Source organism: Xiphophorus maculatus, chromosome 12 (genome assembly GCF_002775205.1).
Source record: "Xiphophorus maculatus strain JP 163 A chromosome 12, X_maculatus-5.0-male, whole genome shotgun sequence".
Taxonomy (NCBI): Eukaryota; Metazoa; Chordata; class Actinopteri; order Cyprinodontiformes; family Poeciliidae; genus Xiphophorus; species Xiphophorus maculatus.
In genome coordinates this window covers 2,752,267-2,773,201 of record NC_036454.1, presented here as the reverse complement: position 1 = coordinate 2,773,201, position 20,935 = coordinate 2,752,267, and the positions used below count along the sequence as shown (strand labels likewise).

Genomic DNA, 20,935 nt, shown 5'->3' with positions numbered 1-20,935 from the left:
CTTCTACAAACCGCCGTCTGTACGGTGTTTTCTCACCTTGTAGTCCAGTAGACTCGGTTCTGTTGAGACCAAAGCTTAAACATTTGTTCCATTTTCAGCTGCTTTGTTTCTCTTTCTATTTTCTATTGAGGCTTTTTATTATTTGAATGTTGCAATTAGTCAAGTTTATTTTCACAATCTCAATTTGTGCTATTTTATGGTAAATGGAAACGCAGCTGACGTTGGTCTCAACGTGGAAGAAATGATCCACAGAAGGTGTAATGATAAAGTCAGGAGCAGTTGGACCAGGAAGGAGAATCTAACAGGAGTCGTTTTAACGCAGAAACAGACGCTTCACCTCAACAGTCGGCCATGTTGGTCCTCGCCCTGCGTCAAGTTGCTGGTATGCAGACAGCTGGTCACCAATAACACGGCCCCAGAGCCCAGATGGCCCCAGAGCCCACATGGCCCCGTCATCTGAGGGACATTTAAACTTTAAATGGCCTCAGTGGACAGCTGTCTGCTGAGCGACAGAGAGGAGAGGAGCAGATCAGAAATGTTCTCCTGTGAAAGCTTCACTGCCTCAGTCTGATCCAGCCATGGGCGCCTTCATCGCCAAGATGCTGCTCCCCACCGCCAGCAGCCTGGTGTTCCTGCCGGCCGCCAGCGTGGCCGCCAAGAGGGGCTTCCACACCGAGGCCATGGTCTACTTCTTCACCATGTTCTTCACCGCGGTGAGAATCCAAAACCGTTTCACTTACCTGCAGCGTAAAGGACGACCAGTAAATCCCACCGTCTGTTTTTTATTAAGCTTAGGAAAAAATGTATCGGTTTGTTTCAAAAAAGTTTGTTTCCATAATCTTTAACAAACTTCCAGAAAACTGCAAAACAGCTGAAACCCTGAGTTCCTTTAAATCAGGACCAAAAACTCACCTGTTTATTTCTGTTCTTGAACCATAATTATTGGAACGTTGATCAACATATTTGATGTGAATGGATGATTTAGAAGAGCTGTAACAAAATATAATGTTTACTAGTTTCTCTGTTGGTGACTGTATGATGTTTTTACTGCTTTTTATTTTTGTGTTTTTATGTTAAATTTGATTTGATTGGTTGAAAAAATACATAAATTTAAGTAATGTTACTTTAATTGCTTATGTATTAACCAAATACTTACTAATTAAATGACTGTTATTAAAAATCAGTTAATAGTTATTATTATTGTTAAATTAGCAGTTAAAATAATTTAAAATGTTACTGAAATAAACAAAGTAAATCAACAATCAAATAGTCAAACCACAAAAGTGTAAAAAGAAAAATCTAAAATCACAATGAAATATAAAAGTTATCATTAATGTAATATTAATCAGATAAAGGGTTAATTTCATTTTAAAATTCCTATTATTGTGTTTTTGAGCTATTTTGTTAATTATAGTTAATTTCTCATTGATAATCATTTTAAAATTATTTGTAAATTATTTTTGCATTTTAAAATTCTTTGTTTAGAAGTTTTATTGTAAAAAAATTGACTTAATTTTTGCAATGAATCAGCTGATCATTACACTGAATAAAAATCTCACGTTGCGGTAACTTTAATGTGAAGGGTCCTGGATTAGTCCAGTGTAGTGTAACTCTGTGACTCTGTTCCTGCAGATTTATCATGCCTGCGACGGTCCAGGCCTCTCCGTCCTCTGTTTTATGAGATACGACATCCTGGAGTACTTCAGCGTTTACGGCACGGCGCTCTCCATGTGGGTCACGCTCGTAGGTAAAACCATATTTATGCTGCTTGGTACGAAGAACAGCGGCGGTTCAAACGTCCCGGCCTGCTGCAGTTGCTGCAACATTTGCTGCGTCTTTGATTTCTGAACACTCGGGCGCACTCACTGCTCTGAAGCAAAAAATTTGCTCCGCCTGCATCTGACTGAGCCTCTGCAGCAAATGTCAAACATCTGAGTCCTCTGATTGGTCCATCTGTCTTTCGCTTGTATCAAATATGTCCCTAAAAATATCTTTAAAATGCGCAACATTGTGCTAACTGAGGCTCCAATCAGAAATTAATCTGGAATTAAATGACATTAAATCCCAGTTTCTGATTGGTTCACTGCAAAAACACAAAATCTTACAAAGTATTTTTTGGTTTAATTTCTAGTGCAAATATCTTAGTACACTTGAAATGAGATGAAAGTAAATTTAATATGTAGGAACTTGTTTTATGTTAATAATTCCTTAATATTGATTTTAAAAAATACTTATTCCATTGGCTGATTATTTCACTTATTACAAAACATTTCTCACATAAGTGAAATAATCTGCCAATGGAACTGGAACTTTTTCACAACTTTTTGATTTAAAACAAGCTCCTATTTCTTGCTGAATAGTTACTCGTAAAGTTACTTTTGAATATTTAAGTGTACTAAAATATTTGCACTAGAAACTAGACCAGAAATACTTGGTAATATTTTGTATTTCTGCAGTGTTGATTTAGATTTGCTCTTAATTTTACCTTATTGAATGTTAACCCAACTGGTGTGACTGGGTGTAGCGTCCAGCCACTGGTGTTACTGGGTAGCGCCCAGTAAAGACCTGGATCTGTCTCCGGTCTCGTCTCTCCAGCTCTGGGAGACTTTGACGAGCCACAGCGCTCCACCATATCGATGTTTGGAGTGCTGACCATCGGCGTGAGGATCTACCAGGACCGCTGGGGCTACGGGATCTACTCCGGACCAATCGGATCAGCCGTCTTCATCATCACCATCAAATGGGTGAGCGATCCGGGCCGCCATTTGTAAAGATAACAGATAAAAATTAACAGAAATAATTTGGGTTATTTAGATTGTCATTAGAGGAAAACAATTTTCACCAAGTTATTTATGTATTTATAAATGTCAGTTTCAGGCTAAATATTTAGCTTGCCAATTAAATGTTTAGTGTGAATATATTAATAACATGGTAACTGATAAAAATATTTAGTTTAAAGCTGAATGTTTAGTTGGAAGATAAATATCAAGTCAGCAGGTAAAATATTTAGTTAACCAACTAAATTTTGCTCCAAATTAAATATTTAGTTCAAAACTGAACATTGAAACATTTAATTTCAAACCAACTGTTTCCAGTTTGTTCATGGAAGCTGAACAAACTGAGGGGAAAGGGCTTGTACAGGGGGCGTGGCCATAGGACAAGGCGTGACCTCATAGGGGGCGTGGCCATAGGACAAGGCGTGACCTCACAGGGGGCGTGGCCATAGGATAAGGCGTGACCTCACAGGGGCGTGGCCATAGGACAAGGTGTGACCTCACAGGGGGCGTGGCCATACGACGAGGTGTGACCTCACAGGGGCGTGGCCATAGGACGAGGTGTGACCTCACAGGGGCGTGACCATAGGACAAGGCGTGACCTCACAGGGGGCGTGGCCATATGACAAGGCGTGACCTCACAGGAGCTTGGCCACCATAGCTAAATATTTAACTCCCTAACTAAATATTTATCTGGTAAACCAAACGATTAGTTGAAACCGACATTTATAAACGAATGAATATTATAATTACAATATGCTTTTGAAAAGTTCACTTCTACTTTTTTCTCTAAATAATTCAAATAATTTTATTAATTTCTGACTGTGTAATGACAGAAGAACCTCTCCTGATATTCTGAGTTCTTCCTTTCCAGCTTTCCCTCCATGAGCTGCATTTTAAGAAGCTTTTATTTTGATAGTGCTGCTTCCAGTCGGCCGGGTCTGTTATTGTCTGGTTGATGTTGTGCTGCTGTTCCAGCTGCAGAAGATGAAGCAGCTGAGGGCCGTCTACCCGGAGAAGAGCGTTTACACGCAGCAGGTCGGTCCAGGCTGCTGCTTCGGCGCCCTCGCTCTGATGCTGCGCTTCTACTTTGAGGTGCCTCATCGTGAAAACAAAGCCCAGCCCGGAAGATAAATGTCTGCCGCTCATCTGCGAGTTGATTGTTTGGGTTTTAATTACAGAGTCTGGCTGTCTTGTTTTGGCCTGCAGGAGTGGGACTACGCCTACGTCCACAGCTTCTACCATCTGTCTCTGGCCGTGTCCTTCGTGCTGCTGCTGCCCAAGAAGAACCGCTACGCCGGGACGGGAGAAAACGCTGCAAAGATCACCTGCTTGACGCTCTGCTGCTGCGTATGTCACATTCACAACCATACTCAGAGCCTGCACAAGTATTCACACCCCAGGAAGCTGTTCACATGTTGGCAGGTTGCAAAAATACAAAACACAACAAATCAGCAGCACCCACACAAAAGATGCTAAGAAACACGAAAGAAACGTTGCAAAAGGAAAATTCTGCAACCACAGGAAATGGTAGCAAAAAGAAAATAAAATATAAAACATGGCTGACGCTAACACGCTAATCATAAACATTAGGCGCTACGCCACCATGGTAACATAAAGCTCTCATGTGACATCACACTTCCAGGAACTTTGTAGCTGACAGCCATCTTGGTAGGTATCTGTTAATAACTGTCATGACAGTTGCTATTGAGTTGCTACGACAACAATAAACAAGCCACAAGCTTAGCACTAGCTCTCGTCTTGTTCCTATCTAACGTATAAACAACACATTGAAACTATTACTATTTCCGAGTACTTTACCCACCTCTGTGTGATACTAAATATTAAATATCATTGACATTTACTGTAGAACTTACTGCCGAACTAGCAAAATTAGCTTAGCTCATGTAGCTTTCACCTGCTAGCTAAGACAGACATGTAGCCTACATGTTTGTTACTACAGATACTTACTCTGCCAGTCACCAGAAGCTCATTATTCACATGAAGAGTTCGTAGTCCTTTACGAATCCGTTGAAATACGGATTGTAGGTATTCATGGTAGCAGTGGTGAACAATGTCATAGTCAGAGGCAGCTTGTCCACATCGTCTGACATGTTTTCATTCTCTGTACATATGTACATATGTTAATATGTACTTTTTATATTTTGATATCTACTTTCTCTGTTGTTCTGGAAGCCATGGCTCATCTATGCTTTGTGCTGCGTTGCCTACCAAGATGGCGCGGATCACTTCTGGAACAGACTTGTGGGAACAAAGTATGAGCGGAAGTTAATGCTAAGTGCTAACGGCTAATGATGCATTTCATTTGTAGTCGGAACTCGGAAACTCCAAATTCCTAGTCAGAAAATCCAATGGAATCATGTTTCAAAATGGCCGCTCCTGCATCAACAGTAAAAGTGATAAAATCCCAACGACATTCAGTTTGATGCTGAAACATTTTAATGTGGGTGTAAATACTTCAGTAAAGCTCTCCAGTTTCTGTGTTTCTTTATCTCTGCTCTGTTTGCTGTCCAGACAATGTCGCCGGGTTCTTCCAAAGAAAAGACGAACAAACCACAGAAGAAGAAGTCGTCTCGGTCGGTGTGGCGACTCCCCACGGAGAAGCTGTGGCCCCGAGGGTCCGGCACCCCCACCCTGCCGGTCTGCGCCCCCCCGCCCTCCCACCCAGTCAAAGGGACGAGCATCAGCAAGCTGAAGGAGCTGAACGGCTGGAAGTGAAGCCGCGGTCAGCCGGACGGGCCGGCGGCGCTGGACCGGCACCAAGCGGCTGTCAGGACTCAGGAAACGCATGAGGATTTTCCTTCCTACCTAACTGAGACCTGGCTGGTTTTCTGTTTAAGCAGCCATCTGAGGAATCCGCCAGCGACTGGAAGCCAGATGATAAACAAACAAAAGTGACCCGATGTAAAACTCTGAGGTGAATGAGACGTCAGATCAGAACCCGGGACGCGCGAGACAGACGGCCGAGACGAGCCTGTAAAACTGACAGCGCGATTTATGAGATGATCAGACCAGCAGATGGTTTATCTCTCCAAGATGGATAAATTGTGTTTAGAGATGTTCCTCTGGGGAAAACGGCGGTCTGCTCGCCTCTTCCTTCTCTTTTCCATCGCTCCTAGAAAGGAAGCACGCGGCTTCTGAGAATTATTAGACTGTAAAGCACAGCTAGGCGTTTCATCCGTCCTGCAGGTGCCAGAGACGTCATGAGGACATCAGTCTGTCTCTGGCGTCTTAATGTCTTCTGGAGGAGCAGGTGGACTCCTGCTGTCATCTGTCTCTGCTTAGCTCACGTCTACGAAAAATATGACAGAAAATTACTAGAATAAAGTCAAAACATTACAAAAAATAAAGTCAGAAAATCACAAAATATTCTCTTAATACTACAAATTTACTCATTACAAATGTATTCTCGTACGTCTTTTTTCTTGTAGTACTATGTCATAGTACTATGTGATAGTACTACAAATTTATTCTCGTTATACTACAACTTCATTCTTGCAATATTATGAATTTATTCTTGTATTATTTTGACTTTATTCTCGTAATATTACTTTATTTTCTTATTGTGGCCCTAAAACTCGGTCGTACACGTCTCTCTGTGTGATGAAGTATTTATTTCATTTTGTTCTGATGTTTGTGTATTTTTTTTAAATAAACTGTGATATTATAACAAAGTGTAGCAGCTTTTAACGTCTCCGTTTCTCTGAGAAATGCTCCGACGCCACATACTTCAGTCCAGAACCTCTAATCTAATTGAACAGGAACATACCGGGTTTCAGTGGGAGCTGAGCTCGCCGCACGTCACCTGTCCTGAACCCGACCCAAAGTCTACAAACCCGTCCGGCTTATCTCAGACCAAACAGTCTGCGTCCGCGGCGAGAGCGCCCCCCGCCCGGCCCCGTCAGGGAATGCGTTGACCGGGGGCCAAACCTGCGGCTCCGCTCCCTCAGTGAGGTGTTTGTGTCTGGGCCCTGACAGGACGGTAAGGCGAGCCGTTTATTGCCCCGCTCGGTGTGAAAAGCGGCTCCGTTACGGCCGGCGTCTGCCCACACGCAGCCAGGACTGGGACCAAACTGGGAGGACTGGACACCTTCTGCAAGGCTGCAGCTGCTTCCTGTGTGCTGGAGTGGTGGGACGGGGGTGTGATGCGTTCACTGACACAGACCTCTAATCATTTCATAATTAGAATTTTTGACCTTTTATGTTGAATTTTATAAATCAAAAGTTTCCAACTTAGTTTTTCTTTGGGTTGTTAGAAAGTCCTTCAGTTGTTTCCTCTCTTCTTTTAAATCTCAGAGACGCTTCAGGAAAACAAAATGTTTTTGCTAAGTTTGTGAAAAACGATTGCTGGATGTTCAACTACCAAAAGCAGGGGTGGGCAATCCTGGTCCTCAAGGGCCGGTGTCCTGCAACTCTTAGATGTCTCCCTGATCCAACACGCTTGAATCCAACAGGTGAATCACCTCCTAAGTGCAGTCAAGTTCTCCAGAGTCCTGCTAATGACCTCATTATTTGACTCAGGTGTGTTGAAGTAGAGGTACATCTAAAAGTTGCAGGAGACCGGCCCTCGAGGCCTGGAGTTGCCCACCCCTGACCAAAAGTCTTCCTGTAGTTAACCAGGTGAGCTCTTCCAGTGTCAGTAGGTAAGTAATCCAGAAAGAAAAGATAAAGAACAACAAAATGAAACTAATAAATGTTCTGATGAATTAATGTAAAGCTGCAGGTCGGGACATTTATAAAAAATATATTTCTCCATATTTATTGTGAGTTTATGAGGCAGATAATATGTGAAAAGATCAATCTGAGCTGCTACTGCTGTCTGAAGAAATGCACCAAAAACATCCAGTCAGAGTCAGGAGGCGGGTTTTAGCGCTGCCAATCATCCTCATGAACGAGCTACTAAACGTGTGAAAGCCAGAAAAACAACTTACAATTATAGGAAAACTTTTTATCTGCCATCAGATAAACAGTTGGCTATCCTAACTAGCCTTAGCATTCACAACAGACTATGTGGCGTACACAAAGGCATGAGTGACAGCACTAAGTCCCGCCTCCTGGCTCTGATTGGTTGTTTCTAGTTCGTACGAGGAGAAAGCAGAGCAGCTTGATATTTTCCACAGGTTGTCTTAAACTGTTATGACATGGTGACAATTTAAGCAAATATGTAAGAACCAATGTTTTATAAAAGTTGCGTCTTGCAGCAGAGTTCCAGAAATCTTCCTCAGATATTGGACCTGAAAGTCCTCAGAACGGAGATGCTCTCTGGTATGTGTGGCATGTTTGTGCTTTTACTGCGCGGTGGTAGCCGGTGTGCCGCAGCTCCTGCTCCGACCGGGTGTGTGTGTGTTTGTGTGTGTGTGTGTGTGTGTGTGTGTGTGGGTCAGCTGTTGCCACAGCTGCTGTTAATGCTGCAGGTCAGCCGCCTCACGCAGCTGCAGCCACAACATGTCTGCGCTGCTGAAACTGATTCCCAGGGATGAAACCACTGCTGGGGGTTTATCTCTAAGAAAAGAACAAAGATGAAGAGATTTTTTTTTTATTTCCACCATATTTATTAGAGGGAAGGAAGATAAATACATATGACTCCTCATCCTTCCTGGTTTTACACTTTTTAATTATTACTCAGCATAGATTTACTTTATTTACATGTTTTCTTGTCTTTCCTATTTTAAAAAGTGACAGAAAAATGAGCTTTTGTTTCTTATTAACAGTTAAAAACAGTCATAGACGACAGATTTTAAATATCTAATTTAAAAAGACAATTTCACTTTTAATTTACAGTAAAGTTTACAGTAAAGGTGTGTCAACATATAGCAGCTGGGTTTTTATTAAAGATAATAATTATACTAGGATTTTCTTCACAGTTCAAAAATTTACTCAAATTAGAGACTAGATTTTTATACACTTTTTAGTTTGTGATTAGAAGCTTCAGTCAAAACTCGCTTTATTTTAAGGCTTTTTGGGGACTTTTCTCAACAGCCTAATTATTATTTTAATATTGTTGAATAACTTACCTTTTTATTTCATAATGTGTTATTTATACAGCCACGTTGAGCAGAACAGATTTAAATTCAATCTTCAAGTTAAATAAAACAGAATAAATAAAACAATAAAATTAGAGCTCACCGCTCAAAGTGTGGCTCTGCTGCCACCTGCTGGACTAAATGCTACATTACAGCTGGAATCAGAAATGGCGTTTCTTCATTGCTGCAGGTTTCTTTCTCTACATTACTTGACTTTTGTGTTTTTTGGCTGTTCGTGTCTGTTTGGTGTCAAACTCAGTTATTTAGTAAAAATAAAAACTAAACGATCGGAGCCATTAGCACCTTTAACACCTGAAATGTTTTGCCTGAATTTTCTGTTATTTTTAGTAAAAATGCTGAATCATATAATTTTTTCTAAGAGGATAAATATTTTTGTGTCCTGCAAATATAAGAAATATGAGACCATTTTCACTAAAAAGTGTTTTCTTTCATGGAAGATTTACTAAAGTGGTGTCCAAAGTGTGGCCCGGGGGCTATTTGTGGCCCATGGAATGTGTTTGAGTGGCCCTTGTTTTACTGTTCAGAAAAGCTGATGCAAATGAACTTTTAGTCATTTCTGTAGGATTAGACTTTCAAATGTATGTCTAAAATGGAAAATACTACAGTTGTTCCATTGGATCAGTGACGGTACTGAATGACCTTCAGTAAGTAGAAACGTTAAAACAGAGAATCTAACAACAGAGAGGTGTGGATGTGAAAGCAGGTGTTATTTTTTAGACCCCAGGCGGCTCAGATTTGCTGTCAGTGGAAAAATAGATGCGCTTGCTGGTGGTGGACACTGTGAGGCGCTAGTGCTCCTCTGGCGCAGGACGGGACAGACGGGGATGAACGACTCCACAGCCTCCTTCACCTGAACACAGGACACAGAGCAACTCGGTCAGCAGCGTCAAAGGAAACCAATCATGAAAAATTCACATTTTTAATACTTTTGCACTTCAGTTTGAGTCTGAGCTGCTTCTATAAAATGTACAAACACTTAAAAAATACCGAGCCGTTCTATGGCAGTAAGATCATGTTTTTTGATGTTTCATGAGCTGTTTCATAAAAACGTTCCTATTGTCGCAGTGAGTACTGCGCTGTCACCTAGCAACTCAAGTGGAGCTCCAGCACATTTGGTCAGCTGGTTTTACCGTTGTGTGTACAATGGCTGCCGGAAAGGAAAAGTGTTTTGTTGCTGACTTACCATCCAGAAACCACTTGCTGCATTCTTATTGATTGTGCGGGAGGTTCCACTTCTGCTTTTCAAACATGCGTAGTTGTATAATTGCACATCTGTTTGCAGTCATTCTCACATGGGAGTGTAAACGTTAAGGTGAGGGGCGTGGCCAGCAGGATTTTAATTTGAAAAAAACTCACCACACTAAGATCTCATTATCTAAGAATGATTTTGTGCCAAAAATGCAGCGAACGTGTTTAGTAACCCTGACTTGTCCCCGTACCTGCAGGAGGGCCTGGGCTGCGTTCTGCAGGTCCTTCCTGTTCACACACAGGCTGAGCTCCTGCGCCGCTTCAAACAGGCTCAACGCTTCGCCCTCCGGATTCTCACCGCTCACAGTCAGGCTGGTCAGACTTTCCTCCAGACTAAAAACAAACCGAACAGACATTCCTGTCTGTAAGGCTGAAACAATTCATCGATTCTCAAAATAATCGTCAACTAATTTTGTAATTGGTTAATGTTTAAAAAATCTAAAGAGGCAATTTGCTGAAAGAACAACACACTCCGAGCAATAAGTAAGCCAGAACTGTACAGAAAATATATACATTTTACATTTCACTGCACAAACAAAAACATTGTACCCAGTAGATTTGGTCTAGTTTCTAGTGCAGATAAATTTCTACATTTGAAATAAGACAATATTTACTTATAAGATACTTTTCAACAATATATAGGAGCTTGTTTTAACAAAATAAAAAATATTGATTATTGATTAAAAAAGTACAAGTTCAGATTATCTGGCAGATTATTTCACTTATAACAAGACATGTTACAAGGTTCAGCTGCAGGTGCATCCTTTGCTACAAATGATCAAGCGTTCACTAAAGGAAGGCTTTGTTGTTGCATTTTAGAAAATAATATGTTTATTTTTATTTAAAATTAATTATGTGCTTATTTGCATCTTATAATGTATTTCTAATATTAAATAAAGAAAACTGAAACCGTTACATGGAAAATTGGCAGAAGGTGCCAATTGTTTTATCCTATTAATCATCAGAATAATCAATTAATCATCAGTGTAATCGATTGATTGTCAGAATAAGTAATTAGGGATCAAAATAATTGATAAATCATCAGAATAATCGATTACTAAACCACTGGTTAGTCTCTTGGAGGTTTTATCTGTTGGTGGCGGTTCTGCTAACCTCTTCTCTGGATCAGAAGAAGATTCCCAGACCCGGATGGTTTCCGTCAGCTCGTCTTGGAGCGACTGGCCCTTGGCGCTGGACAGAACCTGGGCCACGGTGCTGCCGGGGAACAGGTTCATCATCATCGGGGGGATCTGCACAAACAGACACACCGTCATCAGCTTTCCTGAGTGAAATGTGAAGATCAGCTGCGGACCTCCTCGTTGTCGGGGTCCAGGATCAGCAGGCGGATCAGGTCCTCTCTGGCGCCACTCAGATCATGGATCCGGCGCAGCGCCTTCGACCGGTACTCATAGTACGGACTGGCGGTCGGGTTGTACATGATGGCCAGGGAAAACATGTCGGCTGCGTCCTGGAAGTACCTGCAGACACAAACACACAGTCACTGAACCTGTGAGGGAGTTCCTGTGGGAGTACTGGTGTTCTGGTTCTGACCATTCATGGAAGCAGAAGGAGCCCAGAGTGCTGTGAATGACGGCCAGGCGGAGCCTCAGGGCCGGCTCGTTGGGACTCAGCATCTCCTCGGCCTGCTGGTAGTCCAGCAGAGCGTAACACCAGTCGGCCTGCCTGAAGAAACAATCTGAGCAAAACACAGACCGGGTCACAGAAACCCAGCAGAACCCAGCAGAACCCAGCAGAGCCCAGCAAAGCCCAGCAGAACCCAGCAGAGCCCAGCAGAACCCAGCAGAACCAGCGTTTAAATAGCTTCAGATCAGATTAAACCATGGCTGAAATGATTAATCCAAATAATTGTGATTAATCAATTATTGAAAGGCTGTTTATATCAAATATGACTAAAACAATGGATTTTGTAATTAACGCCTTCAAATTGGGTCTCTGTCCCTTTAAGAAACTCCTGCTCTTTCTTCAGGAAGTCATCCCAACATGGCTCCTCTATTAACCCTTTAACTACGTTTTCACCAGCGTTGCTCTGAGCAGATGAGCAGATCCACCAGGTGTTTGCTAATTGCTGCTGGCTAGTCTGAAGGGGCGGAGTGGAGGATTAAAGGACAGGATAGAAGGATTTCTCAAACATGGATGAAAGAATCAAGGCAACACTCCAGGTTTGTTTCTGATGAGGGAATAACATTAAAACATGAAGGAAAGCTCAAAAAAGTACATTTTACATAACACTGCCAAAACTGTACAAACAATATACTGTATATTCTTTGCATTTAAGACAAAAACAAACTTCAATCGGTTCAAATTCTGTAATAAAAACTAAAATCTAAAGTACCTTTCGCATTCATTTATTAGAAGTATTTTTTAGCTGCAGACGGATCCTTTGCTACAGATGATCAAATGTTCACTACTTATATTTTAGGCAATAAGATGTTTATTTTCTTTCTTAAAAAACTAATTGATTTGTTTGTTTGCATTTTTTAATTTATGTCTAATATTGAATAAAAGGAAAAAATAGCAGAATGTGCCAACTGATCAGAATAATTGATAGATGAATTGATAAATAAAATAATAGTTAGTTTCACTACTAGATATTATTATTATTATTGTTGTTGTTGTTGTTGAAACAGTGCAACAAATACAGAGTTACACTAAATGTATCACAGTGGGGTGTGCCGTGGTGGCGTAGCGGTTAGCGCGACCCGTATTTGGAGGCCTTCAGGTCTCGTCGCGGGTTCGACTCCTGGACTCGACAACATTGCCACATGTCTTCCCCCCTCTCCTTTCCTGTTTCCTGTCAGCACACTGTCATATAAGGGACACTAGAGCCCACAAAAGACCCTGGAGGGGTAAAAAAAAAAAGTATCACAGTTATAGAATAAATACTATCAAACATTTAAGTAAAAGAAAGGTCATGAGATTTTAACAAATGACATTTTGAAACAATAATTGATTTATTAGAAGTGTAACTCTGCTCGTTGGAGAGGAGAGCAGTGAAACCGGACCCGCTCTGATCCGGTTTCTCAGGTTGTTCCTGTTGGCTGAGAGTCACATGACTTCCTGCCATGCCGTCCCTACCTGGACAGGTACCAGCTCTGACAGCTTCAGGGCTCAGTGGGAACATTTAACTCAAACTGTGCTGCAGGTTCCTCCTGTTAAAGGGGAGTTTTTCCTCACGCATGCTAACAATGAGGGATTACTGTAAAGTTAACGATTTGATAAATAAAATATATAAATAATTTGAACTGAATTAAATGTTTTGACTCTTTCAGATTTCAATCTGGAGAACAGAAGGACAAAGATGTCATTTCCTGACTGTAAGTCAGGTTCCTGTTAAACTTGAAGTTGTGGCAGCAAGAACAGGCAGTAAAAGGATCAAATCAAGTGCAAAAGATGATTTAGGTATCAGAAGAGATGCCTGATTTGACCCCAGCTCAGTAACAAACAGCGCTCTGCTTCAGGATGTCTTATGAGGTCCTGATCGTTGGACAGTCCCAGCTCACCTCCTCGGTTCAGGTACAGGCCGCCCAGGTTCTTGTCCTCCTTGATAGCCTTGTTCAGAAGCAGGAGCGCCTCGTCGTAAAGGCCTCTGCTGAAGCACTGGACAGCGAAGTCGTTGTAGGTGAGAGCCAGCTGGAGCTGCACCTCCTTCAGGACAGAGCTGCTCTCCTTTCTCTCCTCCTCCTTCGGCTCGCAGAGCTCAGCAGCCAGGATCAGATCCTCGATGGCCGAGATAAACTCCTTCAGACGTCGGTACAGAGTCCCTCTGGGGGGAGACAAGCTGATTCAAACACAAACGAGAATAAGGATGTTTTCACACCTTAGTGACGAAGGTCACACTGTCGACTCGGTTGGACTGGAGATTAAAACTGCAACATTTGTTACATTTCCAGCTGCTGTGGTTCTTTTTTTCACTGCATTGAGTCAAACCAAACAAACCTTTTGAAAAACCTGTTCCCCTCCTCACCTGTGGGGGCGCTGCACCAAGAACCACTCATGGAAACAACACAAAACCTCTGAAGACACTGAGTGCAACTTCCTTCTTCTTTTGGGAGGATTTCTGTTCTGTCTCTGGTGAAAGACGTCGAGTCTTTTCTCCTGTTAGCGCTCATTTGGTTTGCTTGTATTTACCCAGAATGCCTTGCACTGTAATCCATTTCCTGCAATCAAACTGAACCAGAGTTCACTTCAACCTAATCCAAACCTAAGCCTGTCATTTCTCTGCACGATGAATTATCCAAGAAGTTATTGCAATAGAAGATAATTCCATTTGATTTGAGGCAATTTTCAAGTATTGCAATGGTAATGACATAAAAATGCAAGATCAATAAACTTTAAATTCTAATGAACATTTATCACTGAAAGTGGAAAACATTTTAAAAATCAACAATAAATAAACAAAACAACAGAAACAACAAATAAAATAAGTTTAAAAGTTTCTGTAAACAAAATTATCCTTTAAAAAAAACGGCTAGTTGAGACCAAACTAGACTGAAGACTTTAGTCATCCAGTTTTTGGATGAAAAAAAAGAAAAAACAGAAAAATAATAAATTATGCAAATGAAAATTATTGAGTTTGTTTCAATTTACCATGCAATCAAATGCTATATTTCTTATTGTAACAGGCCAGAGTTTGTTTTTTTGGTTTGACTGCACATTCACACTTCCCCCAAACAAACCGGACTTTCTAGGCAAACGGACTGGAGTTGGATCAAAGAGAACTGGACCGGGGTGAACGTTGCACCAATAGAAACCTTCTGGTTCCAGATGATCCCACCTGAACAGGTAGAGCTGTCCGTTCTCCGGATTGCTCTCCAGGGCGGCGTTGATCAGGCAGAGCGCCTCCTGCAGTTGGCCTGACAGCATCCTGATCACCGCCTGCTGCCTGTTCTCCTCGCCGGCCTCCTTCAGGTGCTGCTGCATCGCTTTGGCCTGCTGGCTCTCCGGGTCCAACTCCAGCGCTGACCGCAGGTCTCGGAGACAACAGGCTGTCTGACGAAAGGCAGAATCCTGAGGTTAGGGCTGAAAATATTCACATCACTGAATTGAAAAAAACCCTTTTTAAATCAAACCCAATTTTTGTAATAAAATCATACAAAACATGAGAAGCATTATCAGGAAGTTCAGCTTTTAACTTCAACTGTAGAAAACAAAGACAAAAATAAGTGATGGGACTTGTTTACATTGTTTTTTGTTTACAGAAAAATGGCTTTCCATCGCCATTAGCATAGCTGTTAGCATGGTTGTTAGCAGATGCTATCGGAAGCAGCTTGTGCGTCGGATTTACGGATGTACCAGAAACGTAGCGGAACGTATGGAAGTAAAAATAGCAATTAATTATGTTTTAAATTTGGACTTCTTAAAGCTATGTAATTATTTAATCTAAATTAACACACGGACGTCCCTGTTGTAATATAAATGCTAGCATGTGATTTTCCATGGTCACTGACATGTTCAACAGGTTTTCATGTTTCTGTAAAGTAAAGCCAACCAAACTGTTGGAGAAATGAAAGCTGGCCTCCAGATTCATGTGACTAATGATTTGGTTTCAGTTGCTAATTATAGTTCCTAACCGTCCTGTTGAACCAGCTTCATCACCTGAACTGAGTCGACTTTTTCTCCACATAAAACAAAAACAAAAACTGAGCAGGAAGTAGGAAACTGTGGTGATCTGCCCCTCAGCTTCTGGCCAAAAATGACAGAAATTTGGTGAAAATTATTGCAAACATATCGGAAAAAAACACATTTCTGGTTGGTTACTTTGAAGTCAGAAGGTTGTGGGTTCAAATCCTGCAGTGCTTCTGACCAACACAGGTGATCTGCATGCAGCGTGTGAATGTGTGATGGTGGACATGTTTCAAATGACCAGAGCAGCACTGACAAAATGCAGCAGTTTGGCTGCACAAATGTTGCACATAAAAATTTTATTTTCTATATCTTGATGAAAATTGACTTATAAGTTAGTTTTCCTTATTCCAAGTGTACTAAGACATTTAATCTAGAAACTAGATCAAAACTACTTGGTAAAACTTTGTGTTTTTACAGTGTAACCAAGTGAGACCAGAACCTGGTGAGACCTACACTGCAAAAATACAAAATCTTAGCAAGTATTTTTGTCAAGTTATGTTGCTAATTTATAGCACACTTGAAATAAGATAAAACTAACTTTTCAGCAATATATAGGAGCCTGTTTGAAGTAAATAATTCCTTAACATATTTTACCTACAACATGGGAAACATGTTTTGCTATTAGTGAAGTAATCTGATAGTGGAAGTAGAACTTTTCATTAATATTAAAAACATATTTACTTAAAACAAGATCCTATTTACTGCTGAAAAATTACTTGTTAGTAACAAGTTAGTTACATCTTATTTAAATTGTACTAAGATATTTGCACTAGAACCCAGATCAGAAATACTTGGTAGGATTTAGTGTTTTTGCAGTGCTGGTCTGACCTGGTTCCGGTCTCACCTGGTTCCGGTCTCACCTGGTTCCGGTCTCACCTGGTTCATGGCCTTGTAAACTCTGGCTCTGAAGACGTAAAGCTCGGCAGACGGACCCTCGGAGATGATGTGGTTCAGTTCCTTCAGACAGTCGTCGTGTCGCCCTGCGGCTGTCAGGCAGGCCAGGCTGCAACGAGAAACGCCACCCAAGACTGAAAACTCAAAACTCACCTGAAGGGTAAAAACCAGAATTAAACTGATTCTGGAGTGAAAAATAAAACGAGTTTTAAATTTAAAAAGAATGGCAAACTGTCCGTACAAACAACTAACTGACACTGCAAAAACACAAAACCCTAATATCTTTGGTCTAGTTTCTAATGCAAATATTTTAGTACACTTGAAATAAACTAACTTAAAGTAAGATATAGGAATGTTTTAGTCAATAATTCATTAATATCAATGGAAAAGTGCTAGTCCCATTTCCCTTTTAACAAAACATTTCTCCCAGGTTATAAATTAAATAATCTAGCAATTTTCACAAGTATTAAGAAATAATTTCTTACTGAAAAGTTACCTGTAAATCAGTTTTGTCTTATCTCAAGTGTACTAAGATATTTACACTAGAAAATGAACCAAAATACCTGGTGAGATTAAGTGTTTTTGCAGTTGGTGCTTCAGGTCACTGCAGTACAAATGGTTAATGTGAATCTTTATTACACCAGTCAATGTAAATGGGTTTAATCCCAGTAGACCAGACACATGCACAATATGTTTAGAATAAAAAGCATTGCATCTGGGAAATCTGGGAAATTAAAAAGTTTTGGAAAGCAATAAAACAAACTACAAAACATTTTGTCTCAAAGTTTTGTTCTTTTTGATTAAAATACAGTAAAAATATTGACAGTATAAAAAATTAAATGAGTTTCTATCATGAAACGTCTCCCTGTTTGCCATCAGGGTTTTTATTTTTAGATTCTCTTTTTGTTGAATTGCTCATGTTTGCAGCAGAGTGAGAATGAGGTGCTGAACCAGAACCAGGAGCAGATTCTGCGGACCTTCTGATTCGGAAGGCGCTGGCGGCCTCCGGCTTCAGCTCAGCAGCTTTCTCAAACAGGTCCAGAGCCTCCAGGAAGAGGCCGCGGTCGAACACACACTGAGCCTGAACAGAACCAGAACAGAACAGAACCAGAACTTCAGTCTGAACACAACAGAACAGAACCAGGACATCAGTCTGAACAGAACCAGAACAGAACCAGAACCAGGACGTCTGCATATGGTCTCCCTCTGACTCTTACTTAACGTATAATAAACAGTAATTAATGATATGTAAATGACTTATAAATGAATTGAAAACATATTTATAAACTATTAGCCTTTCATACGAGGAGCTTTATTGTAAAATTGTACCAAACACTCAGTTTGCTGTTAAAGGTCTTTCTATAAGGTTGCAGTTTAGCTGTGGATATATAAACTGATTCAGATTGGATCTATGTTTTTATATCTGTCCCTCTCAAATAAACAGCAAATAAAAGTCAAAATGAGCAGAACCAGCTGGACTCCAGGTCAGAACAGAATTGGACTTAACTGGACTGATCCGTTTAAGATGCCAGCTGTCAGAAATCATCAGTTTTATTTACAGGAAAATAGAATAAATATTCCTCAGTTTTAAAATTCAAGTCGATTAGCAGAAAAATAAAAATTCAAAGCTTCTTTATTTCCCTAAAGAGAAATGTTGTTGTAACTCATCGTCCAAATATTTTCAAAGCTTTTCTGTGAATGGTGATGCTGAGGACCGGAAGGATCTCCTGTAGCAGTCAGTCTTCCATCAACTCTGTAGAGGCTTCTGACTGAAGACTGTCATGACATGCTAGCAGCTCAGTTTCTGGGCAAACACTGCTAATCCACCTCGTTTGCTTTTGCCTCTTTAAATCTCTGCCTGACCGTTTGTTTAGAGGGATGTTGGAGTAGGGGTTACCATGGTTTCAACTTCCTCCTTCTCGCTCTCTGCATCCCGTAAACATCCTTTTAAACTCCTCTGGGATGTCGGGTCGTAGTTCAGGTATTATTTATGCTAACAGCTGAAAAAATAATACCTTGTTGCCATGGCTACACATCATAACAACTATCCAAATGTAAAATAGTAAAGAGCAAAAATTCTTTCTGCTGTACAGCATCCAAACCTGAAGGAATAATTGTCCAAACAGCAACGATTCAACAAAAAGATTAACAAAAGTCTAGAAAAAGATATTCAATTTCTTTGAACAATAATAATGAACCAAAAACTATGAATACTTTTGAATAAATAGTAATAATTAAAAAATCAGTTCATATCTGCGTCTTTTGTACAGATAACTGTGACATTTAAGTCTGGAAAGTATATTTTGTTTCTTTTATTCTCGTTTTTTTAATGCAGTAAAAAAGTGAAAATGAGTCAAGAATCCTGATTCCTATTTAAGCAACAAATATTTAGATTTACATTGAGTTTGTCTTAGATGTTGTATTTGTAGGAGTTTCGGATAAATAACGCTGGACGTTTGACCTGCATGTTGTAGATGAAGGACAGACGAGCGTTGAAAACTCCAGGGTCCAGAAAATTGGCTTGATTATAAGAGTCGGCTGCCGACTGGAAGTCACACAGCTGAATAAAAGCCTCGCCCTGGCTCACATGCAGCTCAGTCTGAAGCAGAAAGGTTCAAACATATTAAAAGTTTGTTCACCAAATCAAAAGCAAACATTGTCTGTGAGTTTTCACCTGTTCAGGCTGCAGGTAGATGGCTTTGGAGAAGCAGAGCACAGCCTCCTCATACTGGAACTTCTCCATTGCCTCTTTCCCTTTAATAAAACTGAAATGAAAAGCTTTAATTATTGCCTAAAAGCATCAGATTATATGATCAGATGTTGCACATATTATTGGTATAAATCATCGACAGGTTTAATTGTATTATCTTTTAGGAATCGATTTCAGTAAATTCTGCGGTAGATACTCTGGCAGTGAATTTGTTTCTTCTGCAGATTGGGTTAGTAATTGATTTTGTCCTCACTGCTCTGCAGCTTTGCTCCGAATGATTTTGTCCGGATTCAGTTTTGGTTTTAGAAAGCGATGTTCTCTGACTGCCACAAGCCGATCACTGAAGCCCACGAAGGTGCTTTTTCTCCTGGCCCGTTCCAGCTTCTCCTCAGACACGGCGGTGGGGAAAACACTTTGTTCATCTTCATCCTGATAGACAGCAGAGGACGGAACATATAGCAAACAAATAAAGACAAGAAATTTATCCCAATATTTAATTAGCTGCCTCTTTGTTTCACCTTCTAACCAGGCTTCTCTTAGACCAAAATAAAACAAATCAACAAAAATATTATTATAAAATCTCTTTCCATTTAAAATAAATGAAATTAGAATGGAAAAGATAAAATTGTTATAATTTTTAATTTAGTTTTATAATAATATAAAATAAAGTTAATTAAAACAAAAGTAAGATAATGCATAAAAGTTAAAGCAACCAAATGAAAAATGACTCAACAAAAATATGCTAGATTGAAATTAAAAACAAAAATTAAATAAACCAAAAAAAACAATGATTCAGTTAAAAAGTTTTGACTTGATTTGAATATAGTGATTGAGTTACGAAACCTAGCAGTTATCAAACTCTGAAAAAAGCTATTTTATCTTTATTTACGTTGTTTGTTAATAATTGACTTACTGTTTGATTATTTATCTTCTCGGACGTGTCCATGTTTGCAAAAACGCGTTTACCAAAGGGGAGTCACTCAACTGCTGCAGCATCTGCTTCGTTTCTTTCTGCTTCTGTTTCTATACCTTAACATTAAACCTGAATGTTTCCAAGGAAACCAACTCAAAACACCGCCAGGGCTTTTATTTTCTTAACAAAGAGTTTCATCGCTGAGTCGTGTCCTTTCCTGTTCCGGTAACGTTTTTAAACAGCCGGAAGTGTCAAATTAAATCCAGGAACTGTCATTTCGCTGCTAAAAGTCCTGTGTTATGTAACATAATATAGTAAAACTTTAAATGCAAACGCATAGTCGTGTAAGAGTGAACAGTTGTTGATTTGTAATTCTTATTTTGTTGTGTTTCACTGCTAGCATCACGTTGCTAGCTAAACATGTAGTTAATGAGATATAAGAGAGAGAGAAAAAAATGACTGGATATTTAAAAGTGGTGTTAAAAAGTAATTTTAGCTGTACAGTTTCCTGGGTTTTATCTTGGTTCCATATGTTAACGTATACTCGATATTATTTCAGTATGTTTATACGGTAATAAGCTGGTTTATAACACGTCTTTAATGTAAAAATCACCGGTAAATGTTTTAAAACGTGTACATTGAAACTCTCAACTATAACCAAGTCATAATATGTACTAACATGTAA

At 40.1% G+C, this 20,935-nt stretch overlaps 2 protein-coding genes across 2 annotated transcripts; one reads left to right on the top strand and one right to left on the bottom strand.

The window, feature by feature from the left end:
• The first annotated feature begins 232 nt into the window (after positions 1 to 232).
• mymk (myomaker, myoblast fusion factor) lies at positions 233 to 5,680 on the top strand. The gene is made up of 6 exons (XM_005812463.2): positions 233 to 713; positions 1,633 to 1,747; positions 2,596 to 2,744; positions 3,753 to 3,869; positions 3,984 to 4,124; positions 5,310 to 5,680. Exons 1-6 carry the CDS (start codon positions 579 to 581, stop codon positions 5,511 to 5,513), a joined length of 861 nt encoding a protein of 286 aa, XP_005812520.1. The 5' UTR covers positions 233 to 578; the 3' UTR covers positions 5,514 to 5,680.
• A 2,663-nt stretch (positions 5,681 to 8,343) lies between these two features.
• ttc16 (tetratricopeptide repeat domain 16) lies at positions 8,344 to 20,402 on the bottom strand. The gene is made up of 13 exons (XM_023343315.1): positions 20,251 to 20,402; positions 19,591 to 19,766; positions 19,302 to 19,392; positions 19,089 to 19,226; positions 17,605 to 17,708; positions 16,610 to 16,736; positions 14,883 to 15,097; positions 13,609 to 13,871; positions 11,639 to 11,783; positions 11,400 to 11,565; positions 11,201 to 11,337; positions 10,279 to 10,420; positions 8,344 to 9,689 (listed from the first exon to the last, which is right to left on the bottom strand). Exons 1-13 carry the CDS (start codon positions 20,281 to 20,283, stop codon positions 9,546 to 9,548), a joined length of 1,881 nt encoding a protein of 626 aa, XP_023199083.1. The 5' UTR covers positions 20,284 to 20,402; the 3' UTR covers positions 8,344 to 9,545.
• Between the last annotated feature and the right edge of the window lie 533 nt (positions 20,403 to 20,935).